At 37.9% G+C, this 18785-nt stretch overlaps 2 protein-coding genes across 6 annotated transcripts in view; both read right to left on the minus strand.

Moving 5' to 3' along the window:
• Positions 1 to 5054: 5054 nt before the first annotated feature.
• Positions 5055 to 7586, minus strand: LOC126204291 (uncharacterized). Its single transcript, XM_049938679.1, has 4 exons — positions 7467 to 7586; positions 5877 to 6004; positions 5636 to 5760; positions 5055 to 5330 (listed from the first exon to the last, which is right to left on the minus strand). The coding sequence occupies exons 1-4, from the start codon at positions 7584 to 7586 to the stop codon at positions 5083 to 5085; spliced, it is 621 nt and encodes a 206-aa protein (XP_049794636.1). The 3' UTR covers positions 5055 to 5082.
• An 80-nt stretch (positions 7587 to 7666) lies between these two features.
• The window catches only part of LOC126202964 (transcription initiation factor TFIID subunit 1-like), a 184793-nt gene continuing 173674 nt past the window's right edge, over positions 7667 to 18785 (minus strand). For 4 of the 5 annotated variants that reach the window (XM_049937098.1, XM_049937100.1, XM_049937099.1 and 1 more), the window contains one exon: positions 7667 to 8283. In XM_049937098.1, the coding sequence (XP_049793055.1) occupies positions 7774 to 8283 (510 nt within the window). In that variant the 3' untranslated portion in view covers positions 7667 to 7773. The remainder of the gene's footprint in view (positions 8284 to 18785) is intronic. The other variant, XM_049937101.1, reaches the window with a different exon arrangement.

Consider the following 18785-nt stretch of genomic DNA (forward strand, 5'->3'; position numbering starts at 1 on the left):
CTCTCCTACTTTTCTTTATGATCATATTGCCTTTGTTGACCATTGTTGCTGTAAAATTAATATGGTTGCTAATCCCACTCTCAATTCTGACACTTTTCAAAAGAGATGGTCTGTTTATAGCCAGGAGACCTAAAGTGTGAATTCTGCATGGTGTTTTTTAATTAGATGTTCGAGGCAGTTGTCTGAACATGGATTCACAGACAATAACTGAGCTGCAGAACGAAGTCCGTTCTGTTAAAATTATAGCAGCACATGCACAATGTAGCAGGACTCAACTAATGTCTGAAGTAATGCTGGAGGGGATTGACACCATGAATCCTGCAGGACAGTCGACAAATCCGTAAGAGTACCAGGGAGTGGAGATCTCTTCTGAACAGCACACTGCAAGGCATCCAAGATATGCCCAATAATGTTCATGTTTGGGGAATTTGGTGACCAGCAGAAGTTTTTAAACTCAGATGAGTTCCTGGAGCCACTCTGTAGCTGTTCTGCATGTGTAGGGTGTCACATTGTCGTGCTGGAACTGCCCAAGTCCATCGGAATGCACAATGGACATCAATGGATGCAGGTGATCAGACAGGATGCTTACGTACGTGTCGCCTGTCAAGAGTTATATCTAGACATATCAGGCGTCCCATATCACTTCAACTGCACACGACCCAGGCCATTACAGTGCTCTACCAGCTTGAACAATCCCCTTCAGAGAAGCAGGGTCCATGGATTTATGAGGTTGTATACACGTCTATGTGCTCCATACAATCTGAAACAAGATTTGTTCGAACAGGCAACATGTTTCCAGTCATCAACAGTCCAATGTCGGCGTTGACGGGCCCAGGCGAGGTGTAAATCTTTGTGCTGCATAGTCATCCACAGTACCCGAGTGGACCGTTGGTCCTGAAAGCCCATATCGATGATGATTTGTTGAACAGTTCGCATGCAGACACTTGTTTATGGCCCAACAATGACATCTACAGCAATTTGCACTTATGCCACGTTGAAAAATTCTCTTCAGTGGTTGTTGGTCCTGTTCTTGCAGGTTCTTTTTCCGGCCGCAGTGACGTCGGAGATTTCATGTGTTACCGGATTCCCGGTACACTTGTGAAATGGTCATATGGGTAAATCTCCACTTTATTGCTACCTCGGAGATGCTGTGTGCCAACTATAACACCACGTTAAAACTCACTTTAGTCCTGTTAACCTGCCATTGTAGCAGCAGTAACCAATCTAACGACTGCACGAGACACTTGTCTTATACAGGCATTGCCGACCTCAGCACCCTATTCTGCTTGTTTAGATATGTCTGTGTTTGAATATGCATGCCTATACCAGTTTCTTTGGTGCTTCAGTGTATATAGCATTATTTCAGTAGTGGTACAGATTGATGTTCCTTGTAATCTTTTAAGGTGTTAAATGTAATTGTAATAACAATACACACAGAAAGAAATGGTATCCCATGCAACAAGTAAAGGATTTCAATATTTCAGGTATCTCAATCACAGAGTTTAATAGATAATGGAGAGATTTAAAAATATATGGTGAGAAAACAAAAGTTATTCAGAACTTTAAGGGAGATGAAAATTTGTGATGGGGGAATGGAAACAGATGTGAGAAAAAGAAAGAAAAGGGGAAAAATTGCAGGACTGGAAGAAAGAAATGAAAGGGGAAGCTGCCCAACACAATTTTGCACAGAGCAGTTGTCTTTTTTTTTATCAACAGACAGTAGCTGCACCGTTGTGATGTACCTTTTGCACTTTTTGCTTTTATATTTTCGTTTTCTTTAAAGGCAAAGAGAAAAGGTGAAGAGGCAGCCCAGCATAGAGCCTGCACTTACCGTCATGTATTTTTGATTTTCAAACGTTAAAAAATATAAGATGTTTTTTCTGTTCCTCAGTAAGAGGAAGGACTCACTCTCTGCTAATGAACAAAGGTAGACACACGTTATTTTAGAGCGTAATCGGTGGTAGCCATTTTGATTATAAGAATAAGTGAAAAGTCTATTTTTGATGTGAGTAGAAGTAATAACACATTCGTATTTTGTTAGTGAGAAAGTGTGTTATTATTCCAAGTAGTAGTGTAATAGAGAAGAATTGAAGAAGCCCACCTGTGTACTTTGGAGTTATCGCAAGGATCTGATTACCATATCATGGCCAAGATTTTGTAGGTGGATACGGTGATCGGATGTAGTATCATTAACTGGTAAGTATAAATATACAGCAAGAGAAAGACTACTTCATCTGTCCAGAACAAATATGAACTCATTTACAGGCATAGCCCAGCTTATAGTGCTTGTGCAAGCACCAAAAAGTTAATCTCATTAATTCCACATATCTTAACATTTTTTTATTATATTATAAAGTGGCGACCATGACAGAATCGAACATTTCATTATAAGCAATATGTTGATTACAGTAGACGAAATTAATGACACTTCAAGGCAAAGGAATATTTTAAATGAAAGTAGTACACATAGCACAGACGCAGATGCTGACAGGTGTAGGCCAGAAATGACTAGGGAAGGTACGCAAGCCTTAACGGGAGTACAAATGGACATGAACGCAATGATTACAGACATGAACACATTAAATTAAAAAAATGTCAAGTTTAGAAACAATACAAACAGACATGAACACAACCAATTCAAAGATAGTTAGTTTAGACAAAATACAAACAGACATGAATAATAATAAGCAGACATGACCACAGTAAAGTCTGAGGTAGGGAAGGAAAATACAAACATGACACACATTACACGAGAGGTAAAAAATTTGCGCACAGAACTCAATAATCTGGATACGAATTTCGCATAGCAGATTTCGCAAATCTCCATGGAAGTGGATAGGAAAATTAATGAACAAGTAACAAACTTCAGGTCACGATATGAGTGAGAAATTAAAAGGCATAGTGGAAGAAAAAATTGAAACACTAACACACATGTATGGACAGAAAATATCCGGTGCGGCGGTGGCTAAGAAACTATTTTGAAACAGATCCAAACAGGACCCGCTACTGGAATAATCTGATATCTCATATCGATGTACTGAACACAACCTAAATGGGAGGAGCAACCATTGTAACAGCAATGACTTTGGAAACTATAATGGTCATGTGTGTATGAATGAATGGCATCCTTATGCAACGCCGTACCACAGCTGAAATCAGTACAATTGGTTTACCTGTTAGCCACAGGGTGGCCGAAGGTACGAAAATAAATATCAACCCCATCTGTACAGCAATGGACGAGACAGGAGAAATTCGAGAGAAAACTTTGATATTAGGCGACAAGGAAATGCATAATACCAGAATCAGAATATGGAACACAGGGATCCGAGAGAGAACCAGCAGCCAGTACAGTCAGACTGAAACAACCGGAACATAAACTGGTGAGCACACGAACATACGGTGAACATAGTAGAAGTGACGGCAGAAAATGAAACAATACCTTTACTGCCCCCCAGAAATAACAATAATCAAGCATGACAAGAAGAAAAGGTAATGAACTGTCAGTGTGCCACAGTAATAATAACACTAACATGGAGAGAAATAAAGAAGAGGAAGTACACACTGAAACAAACTTACACATACAGAATATCCGTAATCTGCTTTTGAGGTATGATAGATAAGGAAGCAGAAATGAAAGCAGATTTGTTTACTGAAGAGAAAGACACAACACGCAAGGTAAGTGAAATTATTCAAGCAACAATAAAGATAAAGGTGGGAAGCATAGATGTACCAGTTGTTTTGGATACTGGCACGTCAACAAGCCTGATGTCAACCAGCATGTTTAAAGAGATAGCATGGGAAGTAAATGTACTCACACTACCTGTAGGGAACTGTAAGATCATAACGGAGATGGGAAGTAAATCTAAAGTTATAAAATTGCAGGCCAGCATACCCCTCAGCATATGTGGTGTAATTTTGCAGTGTACTTTCTTGTTGGTAGACACACTTCTAGTGAACTATTTATTATTATTATTTTACTGTATACTTGGTATGAAGGTGTTCACATGGTGCAACACATGGGAGATAAGCTAAGTAAATATGAAAACCAACCAATACATGCACAATGTAATTACATGAACTTAAACAAAAAACTGAGGTAAGTACTGTATGTTTAAAAAGCGATATGGAGAAATAATTTAAATTTCACTGCTGGATAATACTTGGAAGTAGAGAGAGTGTGAAAGATTTTAGATTCAACTGGAGGTATTAATTAGTTAATCCATGTTTGTGGTGACATATCATACATGGAGTGAAACTAGGAAGAGAATGAAAGTGTATTAGAGTAATATGAGTTTATTTATATTTGTGGGAAGAAATAAATAGGGTGGTGATGCTAGTGTCAAAACCACACAGGTAATACCTGCGTATAAATAGATATTTATGTGGAAGATTTTTAATGAATAATTATATGGGTATACAGCGATGAATACGAAGATGAATATTACAGGGGTACCTAGGAAAGGACCACGAAGATGATGTAAGAAAGAATAGATTATATAGTTTTAAGTCTCAGTATGAATGATTATATAAGCATTGAGGGCGAAGTATGATGATGCATGTATGGTAAATAATTGTGAAAATGAACATCTTGAAGAAGGAGTGAAGAGTAAACACGAGACTGTGAAGTCAGTAGTACAAGGGTACACAGTACATTTAGTGTACATTACAGCACAGTAATTTGCTACACATACATCAGAAAGTAAAACAACTTAGTATGAAAAATATTTCCTTAGCGACTAACTGTTACAGCTTCAGCAACTATAAGGTGAATATAAATGAAAATATGATATACAATTCATACGAGGCACGAACATAAAATGCAGTGAAACAATATTTTCTACACTGAGTTCTTGACACACGCAGAAGTGAAAGCAGTACTTTAACATAAGCACCTTTTTCTTCATCGGGAAAGAATTATAAGTGGAATTACATGACAAAAATACAGTAAAATTACCAGTTACATGTTACGAAGGTAAACATGTATATTTTGTTGCATCAATAAGGCAGATATACGGCTTGAAATATGTGTACATGAATGTGAAATATTACGACGATTAACAAGCAATGATGAAGTCAGGATTGTCAAGGTATAAAACATTCCCCATACTCGCTCACAAACGAGCACGTGCCAATATTGTACATAGTATGAAGATTTATCAAATGCCAAGGATAGAATAAGTACACTAACAACACACTACAAGTAGCAATCCTAGAAGTAGCTTGATCTCTGAAGCAAACCCTAGCAAATCCTCTTTTTCCATGTAGTGAATAGTGCTGGAACGTATTTTCTATGTGTAATTGTGAAGGTAATAATGCGCAGAAGGTCACTCCTGCAAGACAAGAAAAGAAAATGCAAATATTCAGAATAAATACAAGATTCCTTCTGATTTACATATATAACTGTGTAAGATGGAATGAAGTGATACAAAAATAGTAAGGCCTGATAACAGTGAAAATAATGGCTGAGCTTTGATAAGAGTAGACACTACAGTCTAGTGAAGTGAATACAGTGGTGAGATGCATGTGCGACGGAGAAATCAGAGGAAATCCATATAACCACTAAATGATGTGTGACGACCGCCGAACTGCAATGCACAACAGAACATAATGCCGAGTCCTGCAGTGCAGCCCCTACCTTCAATTTCGCTGGCAGAAAACTTCGTCCAGGTGCGAGATGGGGTATTGGTGTTCTTGGGGTTGAGCTTTGGAGCTGAATCTGTCGTAACCCGTCTCTGGACTGGACGGCATATACAACATCGACTTCATAAGCCTGGAGCGACATTACAGTGGGTGTGCAGGCAGTGCTGGTGCTCATGTGGCACTGACGTCACTGTGATGGGCGCGGTGAACAATAAGCTGCTTCAGGCCATATGTACAGCGAACAATGATATAGCATGTGCCGAAAGGACACATTCTCAGAATTGCCAATGAACCAAAAGCAAGTGAGAAAAACAATTTTTAAACCAGCTTGAAAGGGCCATTTAAGAAATTTAAAATTTTTTCCCTGTTCACACCACACAGCTTAACAAATGTAAGGATAAATAATAAACTAAGACGGAAGCACAACATGGACATGCAATTATGTAATAAAAATACATGTGAATGTATTTATGTGTATGAATTTGTAGATATACTTGTAGTAGCATAAGGGTATTAAAACTCCATTGAGGTGCACTAAATGACCAAATTATGAGACCCAACATAAATATGGCTACTGTATACTGTCTCCCTAAATAAAGAGACTCATTTCCGACAGTATACAGTGGGGAGAGGGTGGAAGGGGGGGGGGGGGCGTTACGACAGTATACAGTAAGGGGCCATTTGTGACGTACCTTTTGCATTTCTTGCTTTTATGTTTTTGTTTAATAAAGGCAAAGAGAAAAGGTGAAGTGGTAGCCCAGCATAGAGCCTGCGCCTACCATCATGTATTTTTGATTTTCAAATGTTAAAAAACATGATATTTTTCCTGTTTCTTGGCAAGGGGAAGGACTCACACTCTGTTAATGAACGAAGGTAGACGCATGTTATTTTAGAGCATAATCGGCAGTAGCAATTTTGGTTATGAGAATAAGTGAAAAGTTTGTACTTTTGATGTGTGTAGAATTAATGATACATTCATAATTCATTAGTGAGAAATTGTGTTATTATTCCAAGTAAAACTGTAATAGAGAAGAATTGAAGAAGCCCACCTGTGTACTTCAGTTATCACGAAGATCTGATTACCGTATCATGGACACAGTCAAGATTTTGTAGGTGGATACAGCAATCGGACGTAGTATTATTAATTGGTAAGCATAAATTTATAGCAAGAGAAAGATTATTTCGTTCGTGCAGAACTAATATGAACTCATTTACAGGCGTAGCCCAGCTTATTGTGCTTGCCCGAGTGCCAAAAAATTGATCTCATTAATTCCCTATATCTTAACTTTTTTTTATTATATATATATTTTTATTATATTATACCATTCACTACCTCAACCTGCCACATTGGCGAATGGTCTGAAGACAGTCTTAAAAATAGACTGAAACAAGTCACTATTTTAATAAACATTTATATCAGATCAAGATTGTTTTAATTTTTTTAAAAAGTATTTAACTTAGATTTAGCAAGATATGTTTCTGAAAAAGAGCAACTTGTTAGTTTTATATAAATCTCAAGTGTTAGGAACCCTTTCCTGAAGGTATCTGTGCGTAGCCTTGTACAGAGATATAATGTGAACAATGAACAGTTCAGACAAGAAAGGAATAGAAGCTTCTGAAATTTGGTGCTACAGAAGAATGCTAAAAAGCAGATAAAATAACTTTAGGAGATACTGAATAAACTGAGTGAAAAGTTTAGTGCACAACTTTATTAAAAGAAGGTATCAGTTCATATGACACACCCTGAGGCATCAAGGGATCGCCAATTTGGTAGTGGTGTGAGAAGTGTGGGGCAGGTTCAAATGGATGTAGGTTGCAGTAGTTACACAATGATGACAGTAATCCTGGTTACTTTTGATGTTTATGGTTGGTGCTATGAACACTCCTCTTTCTGGATGGGAGGAGAAGTGTTCATAGCAACAACTGTCAGTCTGAGACCTATTCATTCCTGCAAATATCTTGTAAAAGTTAATGGGATGCAGTAATGTCATAGGTTCAAGTTATTAACACTTTAAATATCATAAAATTACAAATATACACCAATTATATTTATTTATGAAAATATTCTTACATTTTTATTTTACATTCACTTGTTTAATATCATTACAAAGAACTATAATATATGAAAGAGAATTATGTTTCACTGCTTGGCCTTGTGTTGGGTACTCTTGAAACTGTTGCAGGATAACATAACCACAACTCTTTTTGATACTTTGTATCGAGTCCTGTCTTTATAACAGTTATGACTTTTTCAAATAGAAGTGGATCATCCTCGTCATCAAAAGCTTCTACAGCAACATATTCGTATCTGTCCTTGTCAATCAACTTACAGACTTGCCGCATACAGTCTCCAAGTGCTCTAAACGAAAGTGGACTGCCTTTGCTCTCTCTAACAATTAAAAGGAAAATGTAATAATTTGGTTTTTGTATAGCAATAAATTTGCCAAGCTTTCTGTCCATTTGCTGATACTGCGGCATTATTCTGAATTTTCTGTCCAATAATTCTAATGTTGAGTTGACCGAGCGATCTGCTGCACAAAGGCACAAAATAGCAGTACCTACATCAATGTCAGCTACTGGCATCTGTGCGCTCTTCAACCAAACATTACTGGTGTGCTTAGGTTTTGATGATTCTGCCGTATCCTAGAATAAAGAAACAAATCATGCAAGTGAATAAATAGTGAAATGTACTACAGGCATTAGTTTCTTGATGGTAACAGTGGTTGAACTTTGTGGCTGTGAACAGAATCAGTTGAAGAAATACAGACGCCAGCAACTTTTAGTAAAGTTTTTAGACAACAATACAAGTCACATAATACATTTATATCTTCCACATGTGGAAAATGAAGCCACAAATTACAGAACAGAAGGTAACCACAGGTTCAAAACACATTCAATAACAATCTTATAGTGACAAAAATATAAATATATTACACCAGTAAAAAATGGGTCTTTGCATAAATAGACATAAACAAAAATTGGCTGGTGGCTGTATTTCTTAAAGTAAAGCATTGCTGGCAGTAGCCATAGTATTATCAATAAATGAACGAAGCTATTCCAAAATCTCATATGAGATTGAGGTGGTAATGTTATTCGGAGTATGCTCTCTACCCTGTTAGTTAACACGAAATTTGAAAGATACCTTGAACACAAAAGTTCTGAACTTTTAGAACCAACACTGCCTCTCTGACCTGATGAAGTACACAAAACACAAAAACAGTTCACTGGTAGATAATCTTTTTATAGAATAAGATAAATGTAATCAAATAAAAACTTTTCCTGTTAAGATTGGTCTTTTGGATCACAATTCACAGCTACATCTACACCCACACTCCGCAAGCCACCTGACGGTGTGTGGCGGAGGGTACCTTGAGTACCTCTATCGGTTCTCCCTTCTATTCCAGCCTCGTATTGTTCGCGGAAAGAAGGTTTGTCGGTATGCTTCTGTGTGGGCTCTAATCTCTCTGATTTTATTCTCATGGTCTCTTCGCGAGATATACGTAGGAGGGAGGAATGTACTGTTTGACTCTTCAGTGAAGGTATGTTCTTGAAACTTTAACAAAAGCCCGTACCAAGCTACTGAGCGTCTCTCCTGCAGAGTCTTCCACTGGAGTTTATCTATCATCTCCGTAACGCTTTCGCGATTACTAAATTATTCAGTAACGAAGCACGCTGCTCTCTGTTGGATCTTCTCTATCTCTTCAATCAACCCTATCTGGTACGGATCCCACACTGCTGAGCAGTATTCAAGCAGTGGGTGAACAAGCGTACTGTAACCTACTTCCTTCGTTTTCAGATTGCATTTCCTTAGGATTCTTCCAATGAATCTCAGTCTGGCATCTGCTTTACCAACGATCAACTTTACATGATCATTCCATTTTAAATCACTCCTAATGCGTACTCCCAGATAATTTATGGAATTAACTGCTTCCAGTTGCTGACCTGCTAATTTGTAACTAAATGATAAGGGATCTATCTTTCTATGTATTCGCAGCACATTAGACTTGTCTACATTGAGATTCAATTGCCATTCCCTGCACCATGCGTCAATTCGCTGCAGATCCTCCTGCATTTCAGTACAATTTTCCATTGTTACAACCTCTCAATACACCACAGCATCATCTGCAAAAAGCCTCAGTGAACTTCCAATGTCATCCACAAGCTCATTTATGTATATTGTGAATAGCAACGGTCCTATGACACTCCCCTGCGGCACACCTGAAATCACTCTTACTTCAGAGGACTTCTCTCCATTGAGAATGACATGCTGCGTTCTGTTATCTAGGAACTCTTCAGTCCAATCACACAATTGGTCTGATAGTCCATATGCTCTTACTTTGTTTATTAAACGACTGTGGGGAATTGTATTGAACACCTTACGGAAGTCAAGAAACACGGCATCTAGCTGGGAACCCGTGTCTATGGCCCTCTGAGTCTCGTGGACGAATAGCGCGAGCTGGGTTTTACACGACCGTCTTTTTTGAAACCCATGCTGATTCCTACAGAGTAGATTTCTAGTCTCCAGAAAAGTCATTATACTCGAACATAATACGTGTTCCAAAATTCTACAACTGATCGACGTTAGAGATATAGGTCTATAGTTCTGCACATCTGTTTGATGTCCCTTCTTGAAAACGGGGTGATCTGTGCTCTTTTCCAATCCTTTGGAATGCATTGCTCTTCTAGAGACCTACGGTACACTGCTGCAAGAAGGGGGCAAGTTCCTTCGCGTACTCTGTGTAAAATCGAACTGGTATCCCATCAGGTCCAGCGGCCTTTCCTCTTTTGAGCGATTTTAATTGTTTCTCTATCCCTCTGTCGTCTATTTCGATATCTACCATTTTGTCATCTGTGCGACACTCTAGAGACGGAACTACAGTGCAGTCTTCCTCGGTGAAACAGAGCTAGTTACAGTATATGACACAGCTCCATATAGTAATGCAAAACAGCCTCCAAAATAGTGTGTTCAATTGACAATTTAACAACTGCAAGTTTTAGTGACAACTTGCAACAGTTAGGCAGGGATGAAGAGTGCAGGGAACCAATGCTAATTTAAAACTTAACATATATCTTGATAGCTTTGTGAGTATATCTGGAAACAGTTTCCCTAAGAAAATAGTGAAACATAATTGTAAGAAACCATCCATAAAGCTGTGGCTTACTAGAGGAAAAAAATACCTTGTAAGCAGAAAAGGGAAATTTATCTTATAGCTAGAAGGGGTAATGATCCAGAAACAGTCGAACTTTATAAAAACTATTGCACGGTACTAAGAAAAGTTATTAAAAAGTCCAGAAGTGTGTGCATTATGTATGAGATTAACACCTCTGATAATAAAATTAAAACAATTTGGAATATTGTTAAAAGGTAAACAGGGCAAGCAGCACAGGAAGACTGAATTTTTATCAAACTCACTGAAAAGTTTGTTAACAAAATGTCAGAAGTAGAAAATAGGCTCCAACTGTTCATTATATGGAAGATGCAATACCTAAGCAATTTGATAAAACTGAAATTCAACCCACCCTTCCTACTGAAATTAGGAAAATAATAAAATCACTCAAAAGTAAAAGCTCACATGGAATTGATGGCATTTCAAACACAGTACTAAGACTTGTATCCAAAAGGTAAGAATGATTCTCACCCACATATGTAGTATTCACAAAAAGAGGATATTTTTCCAGCCAGAATATACTATTGTTAAACCATTGCATAAAAAGGGGGATAGGTCTGATGCTAACAACTATCACATAATCTCACTTCTGACAACTTTATCCGAAACGTTTGAGTTGAGCTACTTATGCTATTAGGGTTATTGTGCATTTTGGTGATAAACATATTAGTAAATTAGCCTACTGTGCCTATTTTCATCCACTGCTTTCATATGACATTATATTTACAGGTAAAAATAAAGTACTAACGAAATGTCATTTCGGTTTTCAGAAAGGCTTTTCAACAGAAAACACTATACATGCTTTCACTGATCAAATATTAAATGGTCTGAATAACAGAACATCACTCAATAGGATTTTTTGTGATCTCTCAAAAGCTTTTGACTGTGTGAATCTTGAATTTTTTCTAGATAAGCTTATGTATTGTGGTATGAGTGGAACAGTGCACAAATGGTTTAATGTTCAATTCATACTTAACTAGAAGAGAAGGCTGAAATTAACAGTACAGACAGTCTGCAAAAATCAACAGACTACTCTAACGGGGGAGGTATCAAGAACGGTGTCCCACAGGGTCGAGTCTTGGCTCCCTTATTGTTCCTAATATATATCAATGATTGCCACTCTAAATTCACGAAGATGGAAAGCTAGTTCTTTTTGCTGAAGATGAGGACATTGTAAATAATGTATTTCAGAAAATTATTAAGTGGTTCTCTACAAATGTACTCTCACTAAATTTTGAGAAAACATCGCATATACAGTTCTGTACAATAAATGGCATAACCACTGATAAATATAGCCTTTGAACAGAAGTCTGTTGCTAAGGCAGAATATTCAAAATTTCTTGGTGTGTGTATTGACAAGAAATTGCTTTGGAAGAAACACATTGATGATATGCTGAAATGGTTAGTTTCAACTTATGCTATATATGCCTATTTTCATTCACTGCTTTCATATGGCATCATATTTTAGGTAATTTCATCATTAAGAGAAAAAGTAGTTATTGCATGAGAGTGTGTAATCAGAATAATGGTTGGGCTCCCCAAAGATCACCTTGCAGACATTTACTTAAGGAACTAGGGATATTTACAATACCTTCACAATACACATATTCACCAATGAAAATCGTTATCAATAACCCATTCCAATTAAAAAATAACAGCAAAGTGCATAGCCACAACACTAGAAGAAAGGATGATCATCACTATTCTGGGTTAAATCTGACTTTGGCACAGAAAGGGGCGCATTATGCTATCATGAGTCTTTGCCAAACAGCAGTAAAAGTCTGACAGATACCCAAATAGCATTTAAAAATAAACAAACAAATTAAAAGAACTTCTGAATGACAACTCCTTCTACTCAATAGTTGAATTTTTAGATATGAAGTACAGAACAAAAAGAAAGAAATAAAGAAAAGTGTGTCATATTCATAATCATTGGAGCAAGTATTAATGAAATGTAATGAAAAATTAATACAGGCCTCTACTTTGATAGCTTTTATGAATTTATTTTTAAAATTGTTGGCTTATTGCTTCCTTCATTCCTCTTGATCAAGGTTATGAGCAGATTAAGACATCCAAAAGAAAAGAACACCCACACACAAAATCACACAGTTTTAGGGTTTCCAAGAATTAAAAAAAAAAAAAAAAAAAAAAAAAAAAAAAAAAAAAAGCAAACATTGAAGAATCCTTGATTAAATGAAACGATTAAATCAGAATCAAAACAGGGGAAATGTGACAAAGTATAGGAGAAGGTTATAATAGAGGGAAACATTCCACGTAGGAAAAATATATCTAAAAACAAAGATGATGTGACTTACCAAATGAAAGTGCTGGCAGGTCGACAGACACACAAACGAACACAAACATACACACAAAATTCAAGCTTTCGCAACAAACTGTTGCCTCATCAGGAAAGAGGGAAGGAGAGGGAAAGACGAAAGGATGTGGGTTTTAAGGGAGAGGGTAAGGAGTCATTCCAATCCCGGGAGCGAAAAGACTTACCTTAGGGGGAAAAAAGGACAGGTATACACTCGCACACACACACATATGGGGATATGTGTGTGTGTGCGAGTGTATACCTGTCCTTTTTTCCCCCTAAGGTAAGTCTTTCCGCTCCCGGGATTGGAATGACTCCTTACCCTCTCCCTTAAAACCCACATCCTTTCGTCTTTCCCTCTCCTTCCCTCTTTCCTGATGAGGCAACAGTTTGTTGCGAAAGCTTGAATTTTGTGTGTATGTTTGTGTTCGTTTGTGTGTCTGTCGACCTGCCAGCACTTTCATTTGGTAAGTCACATCATCTTTGTTTTTAGATATAAAGTATAGGAGAATATTGCCATGAGTAACTACTTCATATAATCCATATTACAAAAAACGTCCAATATTGCAAATTCCACTCGAAGACTAGGTTTGGACTGAGACCCATTTTCAAATCACTGTAACACAGGCAGAAATGATATTTCCGAAAATGTAAAAAGCAAGTTAAAAATTTGTAAACAAACAGTTACAGTGCATACAGGAATACCATTTTTGATTATGTTATGATGATTTGAAAATGAATCTCGGCCCAAAACTAGTCACCGAGTGAAAATAAAGAAATAAATAAAAAATAAATAGAAATAAAGTGAATTTTTCAACTTCAGACTGGTTTTTCGTTGTACTGGTTAACAGAAGTTACTGATTCATAGCTACTGCAGCATGATGGAAGTTTGTAATCCACACTTGTATTTAATCAAGAACAATATTTGTTTAACGATAATTATTCATCCTTCCAGAATGAGATTTTCACTCTGCAGCGGAACATGCACTGATATGAAACTTCCTGGCAGCTATCCAAGCATGACTCACGACCTGTCCTCACAGCTTCAGTTCTGCCAGTACCTCATCTCCTACCTTCCAAACTTCACAGAAGCTCTTCTGAGAACCTGATATGAAACTTCCTGGCAGATTAAAACTCTGTGCCGGACCGAGACTCAACTCGGGACCTTTGCCTTTCACAGGCAAGTGCTCTACCACAGAAGAGCTTCTGTGAAGCTTGGAAGATAGGAGATGAGGTACTGGCAGAATTGAAGCTGTGAGGACGGGTCGTGAGTCTTGCATGGATAGCTCAGATGGTAGAGCACTTGCCCACGAAAGGCAAAGGTCCTGAGCTCGAGTCTCAGTCCGGCACACAATTTCAGTCTGCCAGGAAGTTCCACTATTCATCCTGGTCTGAGGCAGATTAGATTGTGAATTCTGTTCAAATGCTCTAACTTATACTTGTTTACAGGTCATGTCTGTAGCAGACACATTATTACTGGCTTGCCTCTCATTCTGACACTATCCTTGAATATTCTCATTCTCTTCAACTCTGTACTCAGTATTACCAGATTTAGGCACCCAAGGAATGTACCACCACTAGTGGTTTTATCTCCTATTGTCTCTGAATATATGGAATGTAAAATTATGTTTATCCTTGTACGGCTCACAGTATGATCCAGCAATATGTGCACCAGGTGACAAAAGGCAGTACAGTGCTATGGTGGCCTTATACACAGCATAAATGAAAACTGAGCAGTCAATATTTGTGAGGACGGGTCGTGAGTCTTGCATGGATAGCTCAGATGGTAGAGCACTTGCCCACGAAAGGCAAAGGTCCTGAGCTCGAGTCTCAGTCCGGCACACAATTTTAGTCTGCCAGGAAGTTCCACTATTCATCCTGGTCTGAGGCAGATTAGATTGTGAATTCTGTTCAAATGCTCTAACTTATACTTGTTTACAGGTCATGTCTGTAGCAGACACATTATTACTGGCTTGCCTCTCATTCTGACACTATCCTTGAATATTCTCATTCTCTTCAACTCTGTACTCAGTATTACCAGATTTAGGCACCCAAGGAATGTACCACCACTAGTGGACAAAGCTTTCAAATCTATGAGGGGTAGTGGAAGTTTTAATTGTAACTTCCAAAAAAACAAAATTATATAATTAATGTTTTATTTGTTGGGAGGCGAACATTGAAATCTCCATGCTACAGTACCGCAGCACACTGCTAGACACAGACACATGGAAAAAGTACTCTTACGTCTCAGTATGGTATCAAGTAGTTTCATTTCGACATCGGTATTATTTTACTCAATACTCTTCAATTAATACTTTTACTTACAGCCATTACTTTACAGCAGGTATTGTATGAGGTGATCCTGCTCATTGTTTGTTACATTTTTATTACTGACCTAAAATTTTGGCCACGACTCAATTTCAGCACTTTCCATAACTGAATGCAAAAGTTGGACAAATTGAAGATAGTCATTTGATTGCAGTATGCTGCTTACTTGACACAAGAAACAAAAATGTAGATTTTTAAAATTCAAGAGGTTGTGTGAGCTAAACACCTGCAATAAAACATTTATTATGAAATTCTTACTGATACTGGTGGTACCAGCTGCAGCGAACCAAATAGTAATTCTCTCGAAATGGTGTATGACTTTTGGAATCATTATAAGACATTAGTACATAGCAAACAAAAGAAAAGGAATGAAGCAGTCACTTCTTTCATATATGCTCTGAATGATCAAAAAGATGGAACTGGCCTTTATTTGGCAATACTTGTTTCATCACTTGGACTTGGACCAATCCCTTTAGAGTAATGGCAAGACATGTTCTATAAGCTAGTCAATGAATAGCTGACAACTGTGGTGACATCAGTGCCACTTATGAATTTACTTTCAAAGGCACGCAACACATTGTCAAAGTAACATACAAGATTATAAGTGAAATGACTGCATAAAATACAGATTCTGACTGACTACGGAGGAAAACTGGGGAGTTTATGTAAGTTCTACTTTATTTACCGTTGGGTGCTATTCAGCTGTTTCTCAGATAATCTGTTCTGTTATTTCATATTTCAAGTTCCACATCTTTAAAACTGTCTGTAAGGAAATTAAAAAACATGGCTTTGTTCAACATTTGTATTATCCTATTCAAAACTACTGAAAATCAACCTTTTCTCTCTATTAAAGATAGATTTTTAGAACTGTGATGGAGAGATTAGAACCAGTAGAGAGTATAGATATTTTCCTTACAATACAACTCACAAGCAATGCACTGATACTTTTCATCTAATACTGTAGCTAGATGACCCAAAACAAAACACCGAAGCTCACTGATAAAGTGGAGTATTGAACAGTGCTTCATTTCTGGCAGCAGTGGAAATGTTGGGACCTGTACCTGGCCAATTCACATGGCTAAACAAGTGAGATACACAGAGTAAAATTATTTGGGATCCAGCTGGATAACAAGTTAAAACTGATCCAACACAAAGTTTTACTAATCAAGCTCAGTTAAGCATGTTTTGCTCTTACATTGTCCAGTCTCATTAATGTGACCACATGTCAAAAGTCCTTTTGATAGTGCAGACCACTGCGGGACGTGCAGTAAGAGAGTCAGTGGTATTCTAGAAGGTGCCGGCAGGGATGTGCAGCCATCGATATTCCAGTGCCATGGCCAGCTGCACTAGTTTTCAAGGTTGAGAATCCATGGCGTGAACAGGCCAATGGAAGTGCTCCCACAGATTCTCGAATGGGCTTCAATTTGGGGAGTTCAGTGGCCAGGGGAGTACAGTAAACTCATCCACCTGCTCTTTGAACTATGCACGTACATTGCGAGCTGTGTGACACATTGCTTTGCCCAGCTGCTAGATGCCATTGTGATGAGGAAAAACAAAGTACATAAAAGGGTGGACAATGTCGCCAAGGACATGTGTATATTTCTGTTGCTCCATTGTACCTTCCAGAATGACAAGATCACCCAGGGAATGGCACAAAAACATTCCCCAAACCATAATGATGTTGCAGGGTATTTGTATTCAGGTATTTCGTGCCATACATGCCAATGGCCCTTGGTCTGATGGAACATAAAACGTTATTAATCTAAAAAATCCACCTGTTGCCACTCTGTGGGCATCTAGTTCTGGTGCTGGCTTGCAAATTTCAGCCTTCATTGCTGATATACAGCAGTCGACATGAGTGCGTGAATCAGGTAGATACACAGCAACCTTCGCTGAACGGTGACTGAGGAGACACTGTAGGTGGTCCCTTGGTTCATCTGGGTGGTTAGTTGCTCAACTGTTGCATGGCTATTTGTCTGTACACATCTCTAGAGTCATTGTTCACCCCTGTCATCTGTGGTCCATGGTGCACCACAGCTGCCTCTCTGGGATAGCGCCATTTTGCCATTCACAGTATACTTTAACCGAGGCACCATATTTATGAAAACTTGCCAGATATGTGCATACGCTGATGACATTGTTATAGCATGAAGAAACATCAATACACTCCTAGAAACATACCGGACAATGGAAACAGAAGCCTTAAAAATTGGCCTCATAGCAAATGAAAACAAAAAAAAATATATGGTAATGTCACAATCTGAGACCAGAAGAACCCCTAAAAACCTAAACATCAATGGGAAATGCTTCAATGGAGTGTCTTCTTTTAACTACTTGGGAGCCCTAATAAACAAATGACAACAGGCTATAAGGGAAAGAATACAAGCAGGAAACAGAACTTACTTTGCAAATATGGGAGTCCGGGGGTGGAAAAGAGCAGCAAATAACTGAGAAGTGTGGAGGAAGATTGTTGAAGAAGCCGAGGCTCACCAAGGGCTGTAGTGCTACTGAAGAAGAAGTTACTTTAACCACAGTGTCACACAGTTTACCAACTTGGCTATTTTGGAAATGCTTCCACCCCTGGGCCAAAAACTAATGAGCATGCCCTTTGGATGTCAGATACATCATTTATCCACATTACGACTATGACTGCACAGTTTCTGTGTTCCCCTGACACGTTTAATATCCCCTCAATTACTAAAGCTGCCACCTGTATCTGTGAGTGGTTACTGCTTGTTGATGTCAAAACATACATGGTGGTCAAATTAATGTGACTGGACCGTGCAGAAGCATCTCTTACTGTGCTAATATAAAGAGAACAGTGTTGGGTTGTTTTGTATATTTTCACTTTTTATACCTTATGGAATTATCTTCTGGGGCAATGCATCTATAGTAAATAAAGTGTTTATTCAGCAGAATGTGAACTGGAATTCTTATTCTCTCTTACCAACACATTTACTCGCCCACGTGACAGTTGGTGGTGTTTGTTGCATAGCTGAATGTAAAATAGTAATGTACTGGAAACAGGGTTTTACTTTTAGGTATAAGGGAAACTATTTTCTTTGAAAGTTACCAATGGCAGCTATTTAATATAACTGAGGAAGCAGCAGGTTTTTTTAATAAAAAAAAATACAAAATGCAAATGGCTTTGCTTCTAGTTTACTTGATTAAATTCGTATGGTTTTAGCAAGAATAACACTAAAATGTATAACACTAGCTTATTCCTAATACTTATTTAAATTCACCTGGAATTAGCAAGATAAAACTAAACACGATAGTAGGAGTGTATTCCTGATACAGAGTACAGATTAATTTCTAAGATTTGCTTCTTTTTT

The sequence above is a fragment of the Schistocerca nitens genome, chromosome 9, assembly GCF_023898315.1.
Source record: "Schistocerca nitens isolate TAMUIC-IGC-003100 chromosome 9, iqSchNite1.1, whole genome shotgun sequence".
Lineage (NCBI taxonomy): Eukaryota > Metazoa > Arthropoda > Insecta > Orthoptera > Acrididae > Schistocerca > Schistocerca nitens.

Bases quoted from the DNA above. Each gene is read 5' to 3' on its own strand.
- LOC126204291 (XM_049938679.1), bottom strand. From the start codon at position 7,586: ATGAATAGGTCTCAGACTGACAGTTGTTGCTATGAACACTTCTCCTCC. The intron at 6,005-7,466 runs GTAACTACTGCA...TGGTGTGAACAG, and splicing joins AGGATTACTGTCATCATTGT to GGAAAAAATTTTAAATTTCT. The intron at 5,761-5,876 runs GTACATATGGCC...AGGCTTATGAAG, and splicing joins ATGCTATATCATTGTTCGCT to TCGATGTTGTATATGCCGTC.